The sequence below is a fragment of the Sceloporus occidentalis genome, unplaced genomic scaffold, assembly GCF_023333645.1.
Source record: "Sceloporus occidentalis isolate IW3139 unplaced genomic scaffold, rSceOcc1.0.p SCAF_10, whole genome shotgun sequence".
NCBI lineage: Eukaryota > Metazoa > Chordata > Lepidosauria > Squamata > Phrynosomatidae > Sceloporus > Sceloporus occidentalis.
Window position 1 is genome coordinate 31,992,142 of NW_028316990.1, and position 18,447 is coordinate 32,010,588.

The following is an 18,447-nucleotide window of genomic DNA, read 5'->3' on the forward strand; positions in this document are numbered from 1 at the left end:
GTTGCAGAAGCTGGGGACTTATTCTACAGTTTTGGGGGGCAGAAAACACCCCTTTATAGCAAGTACATTTCTGTATCACATATCAGTGCACTTAAACACTCCCTTTGTGCACATTATGGCATTTTCTGCATTCTTTTTGTGCAAGAAAATGCTGTTTTCTGCACAAAATGAACATGGATGGATTTTGTGCAGAATAAATTCCAAACTACAAAGATTCCTGTCAATCCTGGATTTTCATCAAGAAATATATTTTTCCAATTTAAAAAAATATATATTTTTGGAAACAATTCACCAAAATAATGCACAAAATTCTTTACATATAAGATAGCATGGCCTTGGTAGAAAAAAGACTGGGAAGTCAGAGACAACAAAACTAACAGATGTATTATCCTCACAACAATTCCATGAGACATGTAAAGCTGAAAGATTGTGGTTCGTCCAAGATTATCCAGAGAAACAGAATGCAAGAGAACTCATAATGATGTAATGATGTGTATCAAAAAGGTTACAGAGGCCTGTTACAGACTGCAAAAATAAAGCTGCTTCAGGTCTCTTTGGAGGTATGCTGTTTAAATGATGCATGCATGCTAAGAATCCGGAAGCTGCACCAAAGCTGCACTCCAGCGCTTAGGAATGGAGTGTGGCTTTGGTGCGACCTCCGGACTCTTAGGACCCATGCATCATTTAAATAGCATACCTCCAAAGAGACCCAAAGCAGCTTTATTTTGGCAGTCTGTAACAGGCCAGAATTTAGTTTTTTGAAGCAAGGCGACTTACTCTGTAAACCAGAGGCGTTGTAAAGTAAGCATCATAGGATTAATTGTGAAGAGGTGGCTTTCATTCCAGATTTTCACTTCTCGGTAGACTTTGTGCCATGGAACTGGTGCACGGATCACTCTTTGTGGGAAAGGTTGTGGAATATTGTATATAAAAAGTCTTTTTCTCTCATCAGGATCCATTAAGATGTAATCGACTAGAGTACAACCATATAAGGCAAAGAAAGAATAAAGCAAATGAAAGAACAAACACAAACACAAAGTCGTCAATATTGTTGTCATCATGCTCCCCATCCTGGGGTGGTTCTAGACATGAGGGTTATAAATGGACAACAGTGTCATCTGGACCACTCATAAAATTATATTAGATGGCATTTTCTATTTTCTATTTGTAAATCTCCCATGTTAGCACTGTTTCACCCATCTTTCTTATCTCTAACTAAAGATCTTCTAAGGAAAGTAACGAACAATAACTGCAAAATGGCTTTTGATTGATGAAATGTGATTTCCGCCATCTGGAAGCACCCACCATTTTTGAAAGTAGTACAGTACCCAAATGTGTACAAAGGAACTTACAAGGAGCAAAAGTAAAAGCTCCTTGTAAGTTGTGTACTTTCAAGTCATTTCTGACTTCTTTTGAGGCCGTAAAAACACCAGATCTTGTATCTCGAGCCAGAACCTGCTTAAAACGGAGCTTGCGTAATTCTGATACTCAATTTACAGTAAATAACTTACTTTAACTACAGCTTATTCTGGTGCCCCACCAAATGACCATTCCCAGAATTCCATAGCACTGAGCCATGGCAGTTAAAAAAAGTGATGTCAAACTGGATTATTTCTGCAGTGCAGATGCAGCCTACATGATAACTAAACTTCTAGAGTCACTACACATCAAATTACTTTTGAGCACTTACCAATGTTTTTCATGAGCCAAATCTGATAATCATCTTGAATCTCTTCTGTCAAACTCTTCAGTAAAGCCTCCAGATTTGGACTGTTGAGAAAATGACTTGGGATATGCTTTAAAATATTGTCCATCACATGTTCATCCTGTGGTGCCAGCATGTCTTTCCGGATGCCTTTATGGATGTAGTAACAGTATCGCTACAACCACCCCAAAAAAACACAGTAGACAGAATTATCATTATTAACTGGAGTGTAATACTGTACCAGAAATTCAACTTGTGAGAACTGTTAAAATATTGCAGCAGATCTTGTTTGACCCCTGACTCTCTTGTGGAACAAAGGCTGCATCCACACTGCAGAAACAATCCAGTCTGACATCACTTTAACTTCCATGGCTGAATGCCATGCAATTCTGCGAACTGTAATATGTTGCGGCACCAGAGCTCTCTGAAAGAGAAGGCTAAATGTCTCACAAAACTACGTTTCTCAGAATTCCATAGCACTGAGCCATGGCAGTTAAAGTGGTGTCAAACTGGATTATTTCTATACTGCAAATGTAGCCATAATCACAATCAAAAGCTGCCAGGACTAAAACCAGGACTACCTGCCTCTCTCTGCCGGATTATGGTATGAAAGAATGAGTGATGCTGAGAAATAAAAGACTGTTCGAGTTGGAAGGTTACAACCTAAAATTTAGATACCATGTCCAGGAGCAACCATGTTGGCCATATAGCAAAATACAGTAACATCCAAAATACACAAAACAGTGATACCTTTATTGAATCAACCAAAATGCACAATATACACGTTGCAAGCTTTCAAAGCTCCATTGGCTTCTTCATCAGGGAAAAAACACCTTTGTCTGATGAAGAAGCGAGTGGAGTTTTGAAAGCTTGCAATACGTATATTTATCCGAATCTGATGAAATCTGTCATGGGCTGTGTGTGATTAGTTATCAATGTAGTCATACAAACCTTTTATGGAAGAGAAGCAACAACTAAAGATAGATCCTTGAGGTATCAAGATTTCTTGGAGCTTTGTGAAGGAGGATATAAAATTAAGGCAGGAGGGAGGGCCTGAAAGAGGAAGTCTATGGTGCACTACTTTGTGATGCAACAGGGCCATTTGGAAAGGAAGTTCCAGTATGTGTGTGTTATGATGTAGCATAATGTAGCAGCTCTTTTTCACTTCTGATTTTTGGTTTTAGAAATGGCGTCCCTACCTCTAGATCAGTATTGGTAGGTAACTCTTGTTGCTTGTTTATCTCCTCTTCATGGTAGAGCATGACAACCAGCTGTTCTTCTGGAGTCAGTGGATGGCTGTCAGAATAATGAGGAATTCCTACCGCTGGGATTTCCTGATCCATCTGTAACAAATCCGAACTGCACACTTGGAGTGGTTCTGTAGCACTGGAATTAGAAGCCATCAGCATGTGAGAGAGTAACCATAAATATAAGTTTAGACACCCCCGGTCATATTATGCTTTTGCCATCCCTTAATTCTGTGATGTGGAAACAGCAACCATATTTATGAATGTACAATGTACATTAGAAAAATATGCATACAATTAATCAGAATTTTATTTGTTCTTCACTGATTTAAAGAAGCATGCTTGCATTTGTGTGCAAGGAGTAGCATAATAATAATAATAATAATAATAATAATAATTATCAATAGAAAGAAAATAATAAAAGATAATAAAAAGGCATATCCCATCCATATACATATAGACAGGCATCGTCAATCAATTTGTAAAAGCAGATAAAATTTCATACAACAAGTCACATAATATCTGCAGGAATAATGGCAGCTATAGTTAATTTTACAAGGTTTACTGTATCTGTTTCAAATATCTTATACGGAGAGTAATAATAGCTGCAAAGAATTTAGCAACTCTGGTGGTTATGTATTTGTTCCAGTCTGCTAAAAGATATTTGAGATAGAACAATAACAAACTACTCTACACGCCTGTGTTTTGGCACAAACATATAGTTTTATTATTCATTCTGTTCAAATGTGTGTTCTACAGAAATATGAAAGGCAATCATTAATAGGTAAAAGATACGAGCATTAATTACCCTCTTCTTAATGTTGGGTCTTGCCAAGAAATAATTTCACATTCCTAACTTCCTATGATGCCCTGTCTCTGTCTAACTCAATAGCTTTTATCTAACTCAATAACTTCTAACTTCATGGATGAAACAGAAAGATCTCATTGCAGCAGCTCAGAATGAAAAGCAATTTCTTGCCAGAACTGCGTTCAGTCTTTTTCAATATTATAACTACCCACATGCCCACATCCCCTCAACCACCTGCATTCTTGTTAGCAGCTAACCCATCCATGGGTTTACAAGTGATAAATTCACAATACCTCTCAGGTTCAGCATCTGTGGTTCTTAAAGAAAGTTTTGCCTTCTTCTCAGAAGGAAGATATTCTTTTGGAGCTATGAGACTTGGTTAAGGAAAAATACTGGTGAAGAAAAAGAAATGACCCACTCCAGGCCAATGAACGAGCCAGATTCAACATAGGCATTTTATTAAACATATACAGTACTTACCCGTTTACCTAAAAAATAGGACTGGAGGAGCTACTTTATATATTAAAAGAAGCACACATTTCAAAAAGAACGTTGGCACCATTCCCTGACTTTCCTTATTAACTTAATTGCTTTTAGACTCCTCACAGTTCTCAGTTTAGCTCTGACACCAAACATGAGCTGAACTGGGAAGGTTGAGGAGACTGAAGCAATTCAATAGTTAAAACCAGTTTCAGGGGAACATGGGTGAGAGAGTGCTACTCCACTCAGTTTATATCCATGGGCTTCCCAAAGACATCTGGGACTGTAGGAACTGAAGACCTGACTAGACTGGCCTTTGGTTTGATCCAGCACAGCAATTCTTACAGTCTCCAGGGCCCAAAAGCAAACACAGGCCTGTTACAGACTGCCAAAATGAAGCTGCTTCAGGTCTCTTTGGAGATATGCTGTTTAAATGGTGCATGCATCCTAAGAATCCGAAAGCTGCACCAAAGCTGCACTCCAGTGCTTAGGAATGGAGTGTGGCTTTGGCGCGACCTCCGGACTCTTAGGACCCATGCATCATTTAAATAGCATACCTCCAAAGAGACCCGAAGCAGCTTCATTTTGGCAGTCTGTAACAGGCCACAGAGAACAAGCAGCTCTTAAATATGGAGCACTTGTACGTACCTTTTAAACTTCTAATTCCACTCATAGCATCCCAGTCATGAATATGCATGTGACACTTGTGGGCAGCTCTCAGTGTCCCCATAAAGTCAAATCTAGCACGGATGCTCCCACCCCCCCTAGAACAAGGTGTGAGTTCACTTTTAGCATGTAGGATACGTGAAAATCCAGCTTTCTGTTTTGCAGGTCCAAATATCTTCTTTGCCCTTACAGGTGAAACTATCTTCTGTAAATCCATCATCTTCAGGTTGCGTGCTGTGAGAGTGTAGTTGTTGGCAATGGAGTCGCTTGGGCTTCGGAAATAACGTTGCTCTTTGAATGGAGCTGCCAACATCCAGGATGCTCTCTGCATCAGAGAGGGGTAATAGCTGCTCTTTTGGATCATCTGAAATGTGAAGGGGGAGGAAGGATTAGCAAAACTATTAAACTGCTCTCTGGCGAGCTCCTTAGCTCGAAAAACAAAGTTTGGTTGACTTATGATCCAAAACACAAAGCAGGAATAATCCAGTTTGAGACCGCTTTAACTGCACTGGTTCAGTGCTAGGGACTCCTGGGAATTGTGGTTTATTGTGGAATCAGAGCTCTCTGACAGAGAAGGCTAAATGTCTCACAAAACTATCATTCCCAGAATTTCCTAGTATTGAGCCAGGGCAGTTAAAACAGTTTCAGATTGGATTAATTCTACAGTGTGTTTTGTACCTATGCCTCCCAGAATACTCCAGCCAGCATGGCCACTGGCTATGTTGAGCAGGGTGTTGTGGGAGCTGTAACTTTTTAACTTTATTAATTGTTCTAGTCCCTGGCTAGAAACAATAATGTTATATTTCCTTCCAGCATTAAATGGCAATAAGATCAGTCTCTCTGTTGAGCCCAGAGTGGATGTAGCCTGTAACCAGGGCCTACATCAGGAGTTTGCATTGCTGCAAAATTGTTAAGACCCACAGCTTTCAGGCAGTCCACTGCTGAAAGACACAGACCTCTGGTCTTGCTTCTCCTTGCTATTGCTGCTTTTTCACCTCTCCTTTTCAGCCACAGACAAGAGCAAAGACAAGGAGAGGACAAGCAAATGTGACATGGGAAGAAGCTTTTGCCTACCTGATATAGTTCAGAAGGGTCTATTGCAGCCGAAGGAGGCAAAGGTGGTAATTCTGGTATTTGTTTGGCATGGCTCATATTATAGATAGAATCATTCTGTACCTAAGGATCATACAAAGTAACAGGAAAACATTCAGAAAGCCTGTAAGAATTAGCAAACTAACACAAAGCATGTCTAGATGCAGACACTAGCCTTTGTTGAAGATGCATCGCACACATGAAGTCATTATGTGGACACATCCATATCCAAACATTTGAGAATGCAATAGAATGGAAAGTAAAAGACAAATATACAATTAAACACAATAAAGTAAGCTCTTGCCCGTTTCTTAACTAATAATTTTCAAGCCTGACAGTGCTGATACATGAAAAGGTCTATGATCTTCTTCTCCATCATGTACATATGCATACACAGACACAAAAGGAAAGTTCTCATGAAGATTATCTCTAGGGGAGAGTGACTAGTGAAAATCATGGAGGATGGGACTGTCACTGTCTGCTAGTTATGACTGCTGTATATTAACATTAGAAGCCCAATGCTGTGGAACAAAAGCAGGAGGTTTCATTGCATTCATATTCTGTTTATATGCTTCCCATAGGCATCTGGGTGGCCAATGGAGAAACAATATGCTGGACTAGGGAACCAAATCCAATCCAGCAAGAGTTTACACTGGGTGGCTTTTAAGATCTCTTCCAAATGTATTGTTCTATAATAGGCAACAGATCCTCAGGAGCATCTCAGGAAAAGACTTTCCATCCTCCATGGCCTGATCCATAATCTATTCTGCTTGAGTTCTGCACTTTAATATAAAAATGTTTTTCTTAAACCCAGATATTGAGAAGAAGCTAGTAACTGTGCAAAGAAATAGAAAGAGGAGAAGCTGTTAAATATGCAAAGAAACATTAAAAGATAATCCTTTTGAGGCAGCTCATCTCTCCTACGCAGATAAACCTGCAAAGCCTACTCCTCAGACTAATACTTTCCAGTTATCGTACTTCATCCATATTAAAGCCAGCACACTTCATAAAGACCAGAGACTCGCCAACACTTAGCCATGAAGCTATTAAATGTAACTTCTGAACTGCAAAATTAGCAGCCAGGAAAATCAAGGACCGTTAACTAAAAAAGAACGGCTTTCATGCAAGGTATTCAAATCCCTTTGAGCATATTGTCTCCTTCTCAGAGTCCCAATATAACTAGATCACGTGTATTTGTACTCACCCTCACAATTTTGGCATCCTGACTTGGATTCATGATGAACTTTGGCTCCAGCTATGTCTGGACTGCTTTCAAATGAGAATCAATTTCAGTGAGAAAGTCTTAGCTGAGACTTGCAATAGCTGGAAGGGAAATAGAATTCAAAGAGCTCATTTCAGGTCTGACAGTCAATCCAAGACCCCACAGACCCTATTTCTGTACTTTCCAACATCTCTCCAAGGCTGCCAATTGGAATGAAATCCCCTCCCATATGTTCTATCTGACCTTGCCAAATCTATACTTTGTATCCAAGAATTTCATTTTTTGGAAGGAAAAAAAAATCCCAAACAGTGGCTTTTTAAACCACTTTCCTAATTGGATACATTTACACCCTTCTTTTCAGAGATATATCCTCAAAATGTGGCCTGCAAATAATACAGCAGTTGGCCACAAGCAAAGATAAATATACAAATAGACAGTATCAATATGGAAGAAACTGCACTAACTTTGATGTTTCTTGAAAAAGAACATGGCACATGTTTCCGTTGCCTACTCAGGAAAGACTGCTTTAATTAATAGACGTATAGTATAGATCAAGGGAAGTAATAGTCCCACTCTATTCTGCATTGGTCAGGCCCCACCTGGAATATTGTGACCAGTTCTGGGCACCACAATTCAAAAAGGATGTTGAGAAACTGGAGTGTGTCCAAAGGAGGGCGACTAAAATGGTGAAGGGTCTGGAAACCATGAATCCCTATGAGGAAAAACTAAGGGAGCTGGGGATGTTTAGCCTGGAGAAGAGATGGCTAAGAGGTGATATTATAGCTGTGTTTAACTATTTGAAGGGGTGTCATACTGAGGATGGGGCAAGCTTGTCTTCTGCTGCTCTAGAGAATAGGACCCAAAGCAATAGGTTCAAACTACAGGAAAAGAGATTCTGCCTAAACATTAGGAAGAACATCTTGACAGTAAGAGCTGTTTGACAGCAGAACAGATTCCCATAAGTGTGACAGAGTCTCCTTCTTTGGAAGTTTTTAAACAGAAGCTCAATGGCCATTTGTCTTGGGTGCTTTGGTTGTGTATTCCTGTTGTTGTGGTTGTTTACTGCCCTCAAGTCAGTTCCGACTCATGGTGACGCTGTGGGTGAGACACTTCCAAGATTCCCTATCCTCCACTGTTTTGCTCAGTCTGAAAACCCATGCCTGTGATTGAGTCCATGCATCTTGCTTGCAGTCTTCCCCTCCTTCTTTTCTTCTCTACCTTTCCTAGCAATACTGTTTCTTCTAGTGATCCATGTCTTTTGATTATGTGGTCTGATAGCCTCAATTTGACCATCTTGGCTTCCAAGGAGAGTTCTGGTTTGATCTGTTCAAGGATCCATTTGTTTGACTTTTTGTCTGTCCATGGTATCCTAAGCACTCTTCTCTAGGACCGCATCTCCAATGCGCTGATTTTCTTTCTGTCTCATTCCTCCACTGTCCATCTTTCGCATCCATACATGGCAATGGGAAATACTATTGCCCACACAATTCTAAGACTTACCCTGACTCTGCACTACTCAAACCATCTGTCCTAATTTGTCACTCCTATTGCTTGTTGTTAACAGCTTTCAAGTCGACTTTGACCTATAGCAACTCTATGCATAGGTCACCCTATCCTCAACATCCCTTCTCAGCTCTTTCAGAATCATGGCTGTGGTGTCTCTGACTGAATCTATCCGTCTGGTATACAGTCTTCCTCTTTTCCAGTGCCCTCAAACATTATTGTCTTTTAAAGGGAGTCCTATCTTTTCATGATATGGCCAAAATATGACCACATCAGTTTAGTCATCTTTGCTTAAGGAAGAACTCAGGCCTGGTTTGCTCTAGGACCCATCTATTGGTCTTTTTTGTTGTTGTTGTTTGCAATCCATAGTATTTGCAGAACTCTTCTCCAGCATCACATCTCAAACCAGCTGATTTTGTCTGCTTCATGCAAAATGAAAACCTTGCTTCCTCTCCCTTTTTCCATTCAACCATAGACAGCTCAGATTGCTTCCTCCAGATTTCAGCTGGTTTTTATCCCTGTCGGATCTGAATTACCTCTGCAGGGAGGTTGTGGGCTTTGAAAGAAGCAACCAAGCGGTCCCTGTGAGAAAGCAAATCCAAAGTTATCCTGTTCCTTCCAATTGCAATACCTTTATTGGATGCAACCACACAGTAAGTGAAAATGCAAAGGAGTGGGATGGAGGTCAGCTTCTACCTGTTCCTGTCCTAGTTACCTGTCTCTGTGCTGGTTGCTTCTTGCAGCTCAAAAGGAACTTCTGTGTGTGGCATTCTCTCTTTCGCTTCTCAGCCTGAGTAACCAGGGTGACAGCATTATGGTCCCTAAGCAACAACACAAGAGTCTTCTCTCTTCAACACCCCCTCCCTCCATTCACTTGGCTGGAACTACTACTTCTATGGCTGGCTGTAAAGGATAGTTGCTGTAACAACTTCCAGAGCCATTCTGATACGGTAGGTAGCTTTATTAATTCAGTATAAAGCCAAATGCTTAGTGACAATTCTAGCAGATAGCAGATCTGTCAGCAGATAATTGTCAGCAAAGGGAAAGTTTCAATTGTTGATACATTGTTGTTGTGTCCTTTCAAGTCATTTCTGACTAATGGCAACTCCAACAGTTTTCTTGGAAGCATTTGTTCAGAGGTTGATTTCCCCCTGAGGCTGAGAGAGTATGACTTGCCCAAGGTCACCCAATGGGTTTCCATTACCAAGCAGGGATCTGAACCCAGTGCACTAATCCATCACTCAAACCACTGCACCACACTGGCTTCTGTTGATACTATAGAAGCACAAACAGATGAAGCTGCGATGGACGCAGAAAGCCTAAGCACCTTAAAAGCACTGGATCCCATCTGATCTTGCAAGCTGAGCAGATCAGCCCTGGTTAATACTTGGATGGGAGATTCCCAATGAATACCAGGTGTGTAGGCTAGATTTCAGAGGAAGAAACAAGCAAAACCACCTCTGCGTATTCCATGCCTAAGAAAACCCTATTATAAGTCCACAGGGAACTTGAAGGCACTCATACACACACAAGACGGATGTGCTAGTTGATTAATCAAGCTGGTTAATTAGGCATTTCCTGGTCCCAACGTTGGATGTATTCACTATGTACCAATGGTTAAGGGGAGGGAGTGCATCATGTGCTGCTCAGTATGTCTTGGACTGGCCCTGCCACATGGATGTGTCCCGTTCCTCTTTGTGTCAAAGTCCTTTGATATTACTATGCTAAGAGGACTGCTTTAAAAATTTAAAAGAAATCATTTTAAGAGTTAAAACAGTTATAGGTTAACATATAACAAGTTAAAAACACAAGCCATTAAAATTTATATAGCAGGACATCAAAAAACCAGTCCTTATCAGCTTAAAAGGCCTGAATACACAAAAGCATCTTTACCTGGGACATGATAGCCTCGTTTAAGTATTTGAAGGATGTCATATTGAGGATGGAGCAAGCTTGTTTTCTGCTGCTCCAGAGAATAGGACATGAAATAATGGATGCAAGGTGCAGGAAAAGATTCCTTCTAAACGTTAGGAGGAACTTCCTGACAGTGAGGGCTGTTTGACAGTGGAAAATGCTGCCTTGGAGAGTGGTGGAGTCTCCTCTTTGGAGGTCTTTAAACAGAGGCTGGATGCCATCTCTCAGGGGTGCTTTGGTTGTGAGTTCCTGCATGGCAGAATGGTTGGACTGGATGGTCCTTTGGGTCTCTTCCAACTTCATGATTCTATATTCCCACATGATAGCATAGGATAAGATGGCCTTTGGGATCCCTTCCAACTCTATGATTCAATACATAGTTCCGTTAACAAAGCCTCTGATAAAGAAGCTTCTTATTACAGTTTTTTATACAAAAGCCTAGCCCATCTACCCGCTTTTCTTGTTTTCTGTCTAGCTGGAAGTTTTCTGCAGCATTGACTTTGGGAGGACGGTGAAGTGGGACTGGAGCAAGACAGACTTTCAGAGTTGGCTTGCAGTGGTGGGTCTGTAGTACACAATGGAATACAACTTCACCAGGGAAAGAATTAACTGCAGGTGATCTTATTGTAGTTGTGTGTGCGACAGACAAGCTAAGAACTGTCTCCAGAAGCACCTGCTAAACAAAACAAAAAGGGGAAAGCAGGTTAGCCCTCCTCACAAGCTACCCTGGAATACTGAACACTGTTCATCCCTCCATATTTGCGACTTTGCTATTTGCGGACTTGATTATTCACGGGTTTGATTAATATGTTCTCTCAAGGAATATCTAGGTCCTCCAGTGCAACTTTATGGTCTACTTTAACTAAAAGTTGCCCTATCTTTCAGTGAGGTCCAAAACACACTGCAAAAATAATCCAGCAAAGCTCTAGTGCCAGAAGAAACTATACTTCCCAGAATTCCATAGCCTTGAGCCGTGGCGGTTAAAGTAGTGCCAAGCAAACTACGCTTCCCAGAGTCCCATAGCCTTGAGCCAGGGCAGTTAAAGTGGTGCCAAAGTGGGTTATTTCTGCAGTTATTTCTGCCCCGTTGGCTGCATCCACACTGGAGAAATAACCCGCTTTGGCACCGCTTTAACTCTTTTTCTGGCACAAGGTGGCTATGGAATTCTGGGAGTTAGAGAGTATGTTGTGTGGGGGTCCAGAGCAGAGCGTTCACTCTTTTTCTGCCACAAGGAGGCTATGGAATTCTGGGAGTTAAGAGTATGTTATGTGGGGGTCCAGAGCAGAGCTTTCACTCTTTTTCTGGCTCAAGGCCCCACATCCAGAATTCCATAGCCTTGAGCCAGAAAAAGAGTGAAGGCGGTGCCAAAGCGGGTTATTTCCCCAGTGTGGATGCAGCCTGGGTTAGGCCTGGAGGGAGGAGACAGGAGGAAAGGAGAAGGCGGGGAAGACAGCTCCACAGCCGCCTTCTTCTCCTCCTCCTGAGGCGTCTTGGCTGCAAAAGAAGGCCTCAAGAGGACCGTGGAGAAGAAGCCCCTGAGGTAGGCCTCTTGGAGCGGAGAGGCCTGGGCCAGGCCTCCTCTTTCTCTGCTCTTCTTCCCACAGAAGCAGGGAGAAAGACAGAGAAAGAGGAGAGAGAGAGAGACGGCGCCTTCATTTTTTTCTCCCTCAAGATACTCTGGACTCCATTTCCCAGAAGCCCCAGCCAGCTTGGCCAACGTTCAGGGATTGTGGGAGCTGAAGTCCAAAGCATCCCGGAAGCTCGCTGCATTCTGAGCAATTTGGGACTTCAGCTCCCAGAAACCCAGGCTATTGGCTACAATGGCTGAGGCTTCTGGGAGTTGAAGTCCAAAATCTCTTAAAGGAGCACAGTTGCTAGTGCTTCCCCCTCCAAGACTGTTTTGGACTTCAGCTCCCAGAGTTCCTTGGGCTTCTGGGAACTGGAGTCCAGAATATCTTGCGTCCTTTAACAGCCCTGGCTCAATGCTAGGGAATCCTGGGAATTGTAGTTTACTGTGGCACCAGAGCTCACTGACAGAGAAGGCTAAATGTTTCACAAAACTACAGTTCCCAGCATTGCTTAGCATCCCTAGAATTGAGCCAGGGCAGTAAGAGGTCTCAAACTGGATTATTTCTGCAGTGTGTTTGGGACCTCAGTTTGTCAAAATGCTTTCCTTTGTTGTCTTTGTTTAGTTGCTTGTAGAAAATGCAAAAACCAATGGGAAGGGAAAGATGCCATGTGTAGCATAACCCATGGTGCTTGCCCATTTATTCTATCTAAGATGGGCATAGCCTGGTCAATGTGGCACTTTTCTGGCTAACTTGGGTCATTGTGATGCCCAAAATATGTGCCACATCCTCATTATGACTTCCAGTCATCCTCTTTGCTACATATTATGATTTTATATGTGTGCAACAGGAGGGTATGCAAGGCCAGTAACACTTAGTTTTGTATAATTAATGCATATCTTTAAGGTACAACAAACTAACATGGGGATGGTGGTGACAATTGCATCAAAGGAAGCACTTGGGGAACCCTGTCGTGTGACATTTTAGGTCAAGATGGAGGGAAATGGTTTTCTAATACTGTACAGTACTATATTTGCATTTGTTACTATGTCCTTAAAGTTGTTTCGAACATATGATAATCCTATGGTGAATTTATCACAGTCTTAATAAGATTATTAGGAAGGGACCTGCCATTGCCTTGTTCTAAGGCTGAGAGACAAGCTTGGCCAAGGTGGTTTTGAATCTAGGCCCCATACAGACAGGCCAAAATAAAGCTGCTTCAGGTCACTTTGGAGGTATGCCGTTTAAATGCTGCGTACGTCCTAAGAGTCCAGAAGCTGTGCCAAAGCTGCGCTCCAGTCCTTAGGCTTGGATTGTGGCTTTGGCACGGCTTCTGGACTCTTAGGGACCCAAAGCAGCTTTATTTTGGCCTGTCTGTATGGGGCCCTAGTCTGAAGTCCTAGTCCAAAACTCAGAATATCTACGCCACAGTGGCTCTCGTAATTATGTACAGCGTCTATATATATTTGTAAATCATATTTTTGGAGAAACAGCATTGCACCACATAGAACATTAAAAGACAAGAGAATCCTGCCTGCAAGATTACAATCTAGGTAACCCTCCCTTCTAGACAAGCCCATGGAGGTACTGGCCCTATAATTCAATATACTGCAGGTGTTTGAAAAAGAATATATGTTGTGCAACATTAAGATAACAAAATTAGTATTCAGGGTTGCAGTGTAGAGAAGCCAGCTTTGTAATAGTTCTTTGCTGCACATCTTGTTTTATCCGCCTGCTAGAGGTGGCAGGGAAAGAGGGCAGAGTTGTGAACCTGCTCCAACAACAGCCCACTGCATTTACATGTGGGCTGCAGAGGAGTAGCCTGCTAGTTTTCTCTCCTGAGTACTACTCCATTACTCCTTTGCCAGGCTGTTCACTTGTCTGCATGGAACTACTACTCACCTGTAGCTACCAGGCAAGTGCTTAAATCTGATGAAGCAAGGGGTGGAAAGGGGGCAGGACCACAAGACAGAAGTGGAAGAGGCACATTGTATTGTCTGTCTTGATGATAGTCGGGTACTAATTTAAATTATGATGGTGGTGATATGTTTCCTTTTCTCTGCAAGGTTCTTTGCTTAAAAATGCACTAATTTGTTTATAAGAGGATCCCAGACTTGGACTAAAAGCTCCATCATGTCAAAAGAGATGAAGGAGCTCCAAAAGCGATGGAACTCCATGTTGGAAACTGTTCACAGCAACTCTCACGTGAGTTATGAATTTCTTTGTCATTCTAGCATAATGTGGTTTTCTGCTTTTTACTCATGGCACATCTCCCTGTCTTCAGTGTGATATCCATACACTTCATTGGCACTTCAAGATGGTTTTGCAATCCAGGGGCTGACTTCGCATTCTTTTCTGGCCATTCAAAACTGGGGAAGAAATCCAGGATTTCACTGTATGGAGGATATGGCTGTCAGTGAATGAACACTAGTTATGATGGCTGTTACCTCCCATATTGGAGGCATTTGATTCTATATAGCAATTGTTGGAGAACATGAACAGGAGATGGTTATAATCCTCCTGTGGGCTTCCCAAAAGCATCTGGCTGGCCCATATGGAAACAGAATTCTGGATAGGCCTGGAATCTAATCCAGCCCAGATCTTCTTGTTTTTATACTGTCCAGAGAGCAGTACATCTTGTGGCACTGCTTGGAAAAGGATTAGCAGTGATTCCATTCGATCATGCTGTATATTTTAATAGGGAACACAGCACACATATCAAAGGAGTAGGCCTTTGGCAGTATGCAGGATAGAATTTGTTATACTTCCATCAGTTATTTAACAAGCATCATAGAAGCACCATTCCAAACAGACAGACCTTCATACTTGAGAATATCAGTCAGCTTTATTGGGCAATATCAATGAAAGCAATACTCCATGCAGCTGCTAAAATGGCTGTAGTCCATGAAAGTTTATGACAGATTAACAACATTGTATTTTGGGTGCTACCAGGCACTATTTTGACAAACTAACATGGCTACTCCACACCAACCTCAACCCCAGAAGTACGATAATTATTAATTTCCTTGTGGAATAACTGTACTTCCCCAAGTGGGTATTTTTTTCCCTTTAACTGTGAGGACAGGGGTGCTTAAAATCATGCCTTTTCTTCAATTTGCATTCCAGGTTGTTGCTTTTATGAACTCCAGAGTTGGCCACTACTTAGATGACCACCCTTTTGTCGCCTTGTCTCTGCTGATCTTCATGGCAGCATCTGCGATTCCTGTTGCCTTCTTTCTGGTTTTTGTTGCTGCCACAACGGTCACTGCTTGCATTGGAGTAATTTTCATGGAAGGTCAGAATTTGCTTTCTGTTTACAAATAGCAGCATTTAGTACTAGTGAATGTTTTTTTATCATTTGGCATTCTTCTCAGTTTCCATTTGCCCTATTACTGTTCCTAAATTCCATTAGGAAAATCTAGTCTCCCTTTATTTCCTTGTTTCACTTCCCTTTCTATCTGATATTTGTGGTGTTTGAACCTTGCCACATTACAACACAGGCAGAACTGGATGGGTTCCTACAGGGAGAGCAGGCTCTTTCAAAATATGATCACGCTTGCCAGGCATTACCACATTTCAAACCTGATCCTAAACCAGTTTTTAATATGTGTGCTCGTCATTCTGAAGTTTTGTTCGTTATGTGTTTTCAAGTTGTTTCTGACTTATGGGGAACCTAAGATGAACCTATCAGGTGGGTTTTTTTGGCAAGGTTTGTTCAGAAGGGGTTTGCTGCTGCCTTTCTCTGAGATTGAGAGAATGTGCCTTGCCCAGGGTCACCCAGTGGGTTTCCGTGAATGAGCAGGGATTTGAACTCAGAGTCATAGTCCAGTGCTCAAGCCATGTGCTTTTGGCCTGGTAGTTGCCCACCTTCACTCTCCTTTAAACTGAAAAGAGAGACGTGCCCCTCCAACAAGTAAGGGGGGCTGTGTTACATGGCTGTTCACACTGAATATATAGAACTAACTGGTTTTCCCCACTCTTGGTAGGTTTTTTAATATTGCTGTCAGGTGTCACCTTGCTTTGTGTTCTTGGAGGACTGGGTATGTTATCCCTGGCAGTGTCTGGAGTGCTGAGTGTTTGCTACTTGTCTCTTACAACTCTGCTGAACCATTGGCCCTCTCCAAGGTAAGTGTTAAATGATACTATGACAATAAATTCAATTTCTGATCTACTTCTGTAGCAGCTGTAATTTTATTAGGACTGGGCTGCATTTTTTAAAAATATTATCCAGATAGAGGTTGCCTGGGGCATTTAGAAACAGAGATTATGTGAACAGGTCCAGATGGATAGACTCACTTAAGGAAACTGTGTCCCTGAGTTTGCAAGATCTTAGTGGGCCTGTGGCAGTTAAAGCAGTGTCAAACTGGATTATTTCTGCAGTGTGGATGCAGCCATTATGCTCTAATATCAGAAAGGACACTGGAAGAAAAGCAGGTCCATTTAATTATATAGTGCGCCCACATTATATGTGGGCACGCCTTATGTGGCTTCCAACATACACTTGAAAAAGCCTTGGCACACCCCAGAAGAAGTAATGGGGCTTTAGCATACGCAATATTTCCCTTACAGATCCCCCGCGTAAGGGAATGGCCCACTGTATAGTAAAAACTACATCTGTAAGACACCAGTTGTCAATCTCTCTGTGGTCAGTCTGTTACGGTCCATTTTTATGTCAAACCTTTGCGCTGGCTTAATGTAGCATTGGTTCAAATGTATTCTGACCTCTTTCATAAAACTGTTTTTATTGTATGCTTTATGCTGGCCTGAAAACACGTTTATCCCACTTTTATATATTTATATATTGTCTTGACAACCATTCTGGTGCTTTTGAAAACTTAAGGCAATTCTGTGCATAGCATGCCATGCTAGAAGTGCTTTTTAAAAACAGTACAGCCAAAATGGCATTATTACCCATCACTCAAAGCCAAAAATAAATGGCATGAAATAATTTGGAAAGCCTTTGAGAAGCTCTATGAGCAAAAGCACCTCAAGACATGCAGAGAGAATCAAACTATAATGAGGAATGGTCTGGAAATGCTGGTTAATAGGCATATTAACCTGTGAGACTTGGATTTTTGTGTGTGCCACGAAGTCAGAAATCTTTTCTCTTTTGTCTGTCTTGCAGCAGCATGTCAAAAAAAGAAATTGCTAACGGAAGTGGTATTTTGCCAAGCGACCCTCCTGCCTTAGATCAAGACACTACTAATAAGAAGAGTGAATAAATTGAAGCTCCGAATGATTTCTTAGCGGCACCAAAAAGAGGCGCCGTTTCAGGAGAATTGTTACGTTCTCAAAATGTTTACTTGTCAGAATGGCCAAAGTTTTGTTTAATGCTTTTTGGAACTAGCGGTCGGTTTTTCTCTGCAGCTTATAGTTATATTGACTGTGTCCTCATTAAATACTGTTCTTCCAGGCTGAGGTTCCATTTAGGTCAGTGAATATTTTGTGAAGGAAAATGGGCTACTTCCATGTCTGCTGGTTTTACAGCTTGTTAAAACTCAAGAGCTGGAAACTCTTCTACCTAACAAGAGGCGAAACTCAGCTGTTCAGTAACCATGCATTTTTGAAAAGACATATGAATGTGGAACATTACCTTCAAGCCTTAAGCTTTCTTGCAATGCTCATTGTTGCAGCAAATGGACCTCTCAGCATGTGAAATAAACATAGGTGGAAAAGAGGACATCTCCTTTATGACTGCGGGCTCAAGCACTTTTGTTCTGTGTTTTAAATTATTCAGAAATTATATCCATTTAGGTGGTGTTTTTTTGTGTTTGTGTTTTTGTTGTTGTTGTTGTTGTTTGTTTTGTTTTGGTTTTTTGCTTCTCATGATACTGGGGGCTTTGCAAAGCACTGCATGGTTAAGTATTGTGCCTTATTTTATATAAGTGTGTTTTCAATTATATGTACATGTCAGGTGTTTTCACATCTTCAAAACTTTTTTTTAAAATAGTGACATTATTATTATTGCCTTGCTTCAGCTCTTAATGCCATTGTCGGATATTAAAAAATAAACTAATGTCTGGTTTATCACAGTTATCACTTTATTTTTATAGGTCTAGCTTGTACCTCCGCTCTGTGTGTGTGAGTCTGTTAGTAATATCAGCCCCATTCATCCATGTAAGATATAGCCAACCATTTTCGGGACCAAATTCATCTTAAAACTGCCTCACATTGAAAAGAAGTGTTCTCACATTGGGAGGAAAGGAATGCCATGCGTTCCTGAAGGATGGGATCATTATTTA

General features: G+C 41.4%; 2 protein-coding genes across 6 annotated transcripts in view; one reads left to right on the forward strand and one right to left on the reverse strand.

Moving 5' to 3' along the window:
* The window catches only part of LOC149306370 (dynein axonemal heavy chain 3-like), a 70,702-nt gene extending 60,033 nt beyond the window's left edge, over positions 1-10,669 (reverse strand). Inside the window, exons 1-8 of the mRNA XM_089477087.1 lie at positions 10,617-10,669; positions 7,203-7,321; positions 5,981-6,082; positions 5,045-5,270; positions 4,054-4,126; positions 2,905-3,091; positions 1,691-1,880; positions 778-973 (exon numbers count right to left, since the gene is read on the reverse strand). Coding sequence (XP_089333213.1) covers positions 778-973; positions 1,691-1,880; positions 2,905-3,091; positions 4,054-4,126; positions 5,045-5,270; positions 5,981-6,082; positions 7,203-7,235 — 1,007 coding nt within the window. The 5' untranslated portion in view covers positions 7,236-7,321; positions 10,617-10,669. The remainder of the gene's footprint in view (positions 1-777; positions 974-1,690; positions 1,881-2,904; positions 3,092-4,053; positions 4,127-5,044; positions 5,271-5,980; positions 6,083-7,202; positions 7,322-10,616) is intronic.
* On the forward strand, positions 9,594-18,237 carry LDAF1 (lipid droplet assembly factor 1). Of its 5 annotated transcripts, XM_089477085.1 has the most exons (6): positions 9,610-9,673; positions 11,113-11,252; positions 14,272-14,410; positions 15,332-15,500; positions 16,192-16,330; positions 17,331-18,237. In XM_089477085.1, exons 3-6 carry the CDS (start codon positions 14,339-14,341, stop codon positions 17,425-17,427), a joined length of 477 nt encoding a protein of 158 aa, XP_089333211.1. In that variant the 5' UTR covers positions 9,610-9,673; positions 11,113-11,252; positions 14,272-14,338; the 3' UTR covers positions 17,428-18,237. The 5 variants fall into 5 exon arrangements, with proteins under 5 accessions (XP_089333210.1, XP_089333211.1, XP_089333208.1 ...); XM_089477084.1 differs by lacking the exon at positions 11,113-11,252 and having other exon boundaries at positions 9,594-9,673; XM_089477082.1 differs by lacking the exons at positions 9,610-9,673; positions 11,113-11,252 and adding an exon at positions 12,036-12,177.
* The last annotated feature ends 210 nt before the right edge of the window (positions 18,238-18,447 follow it).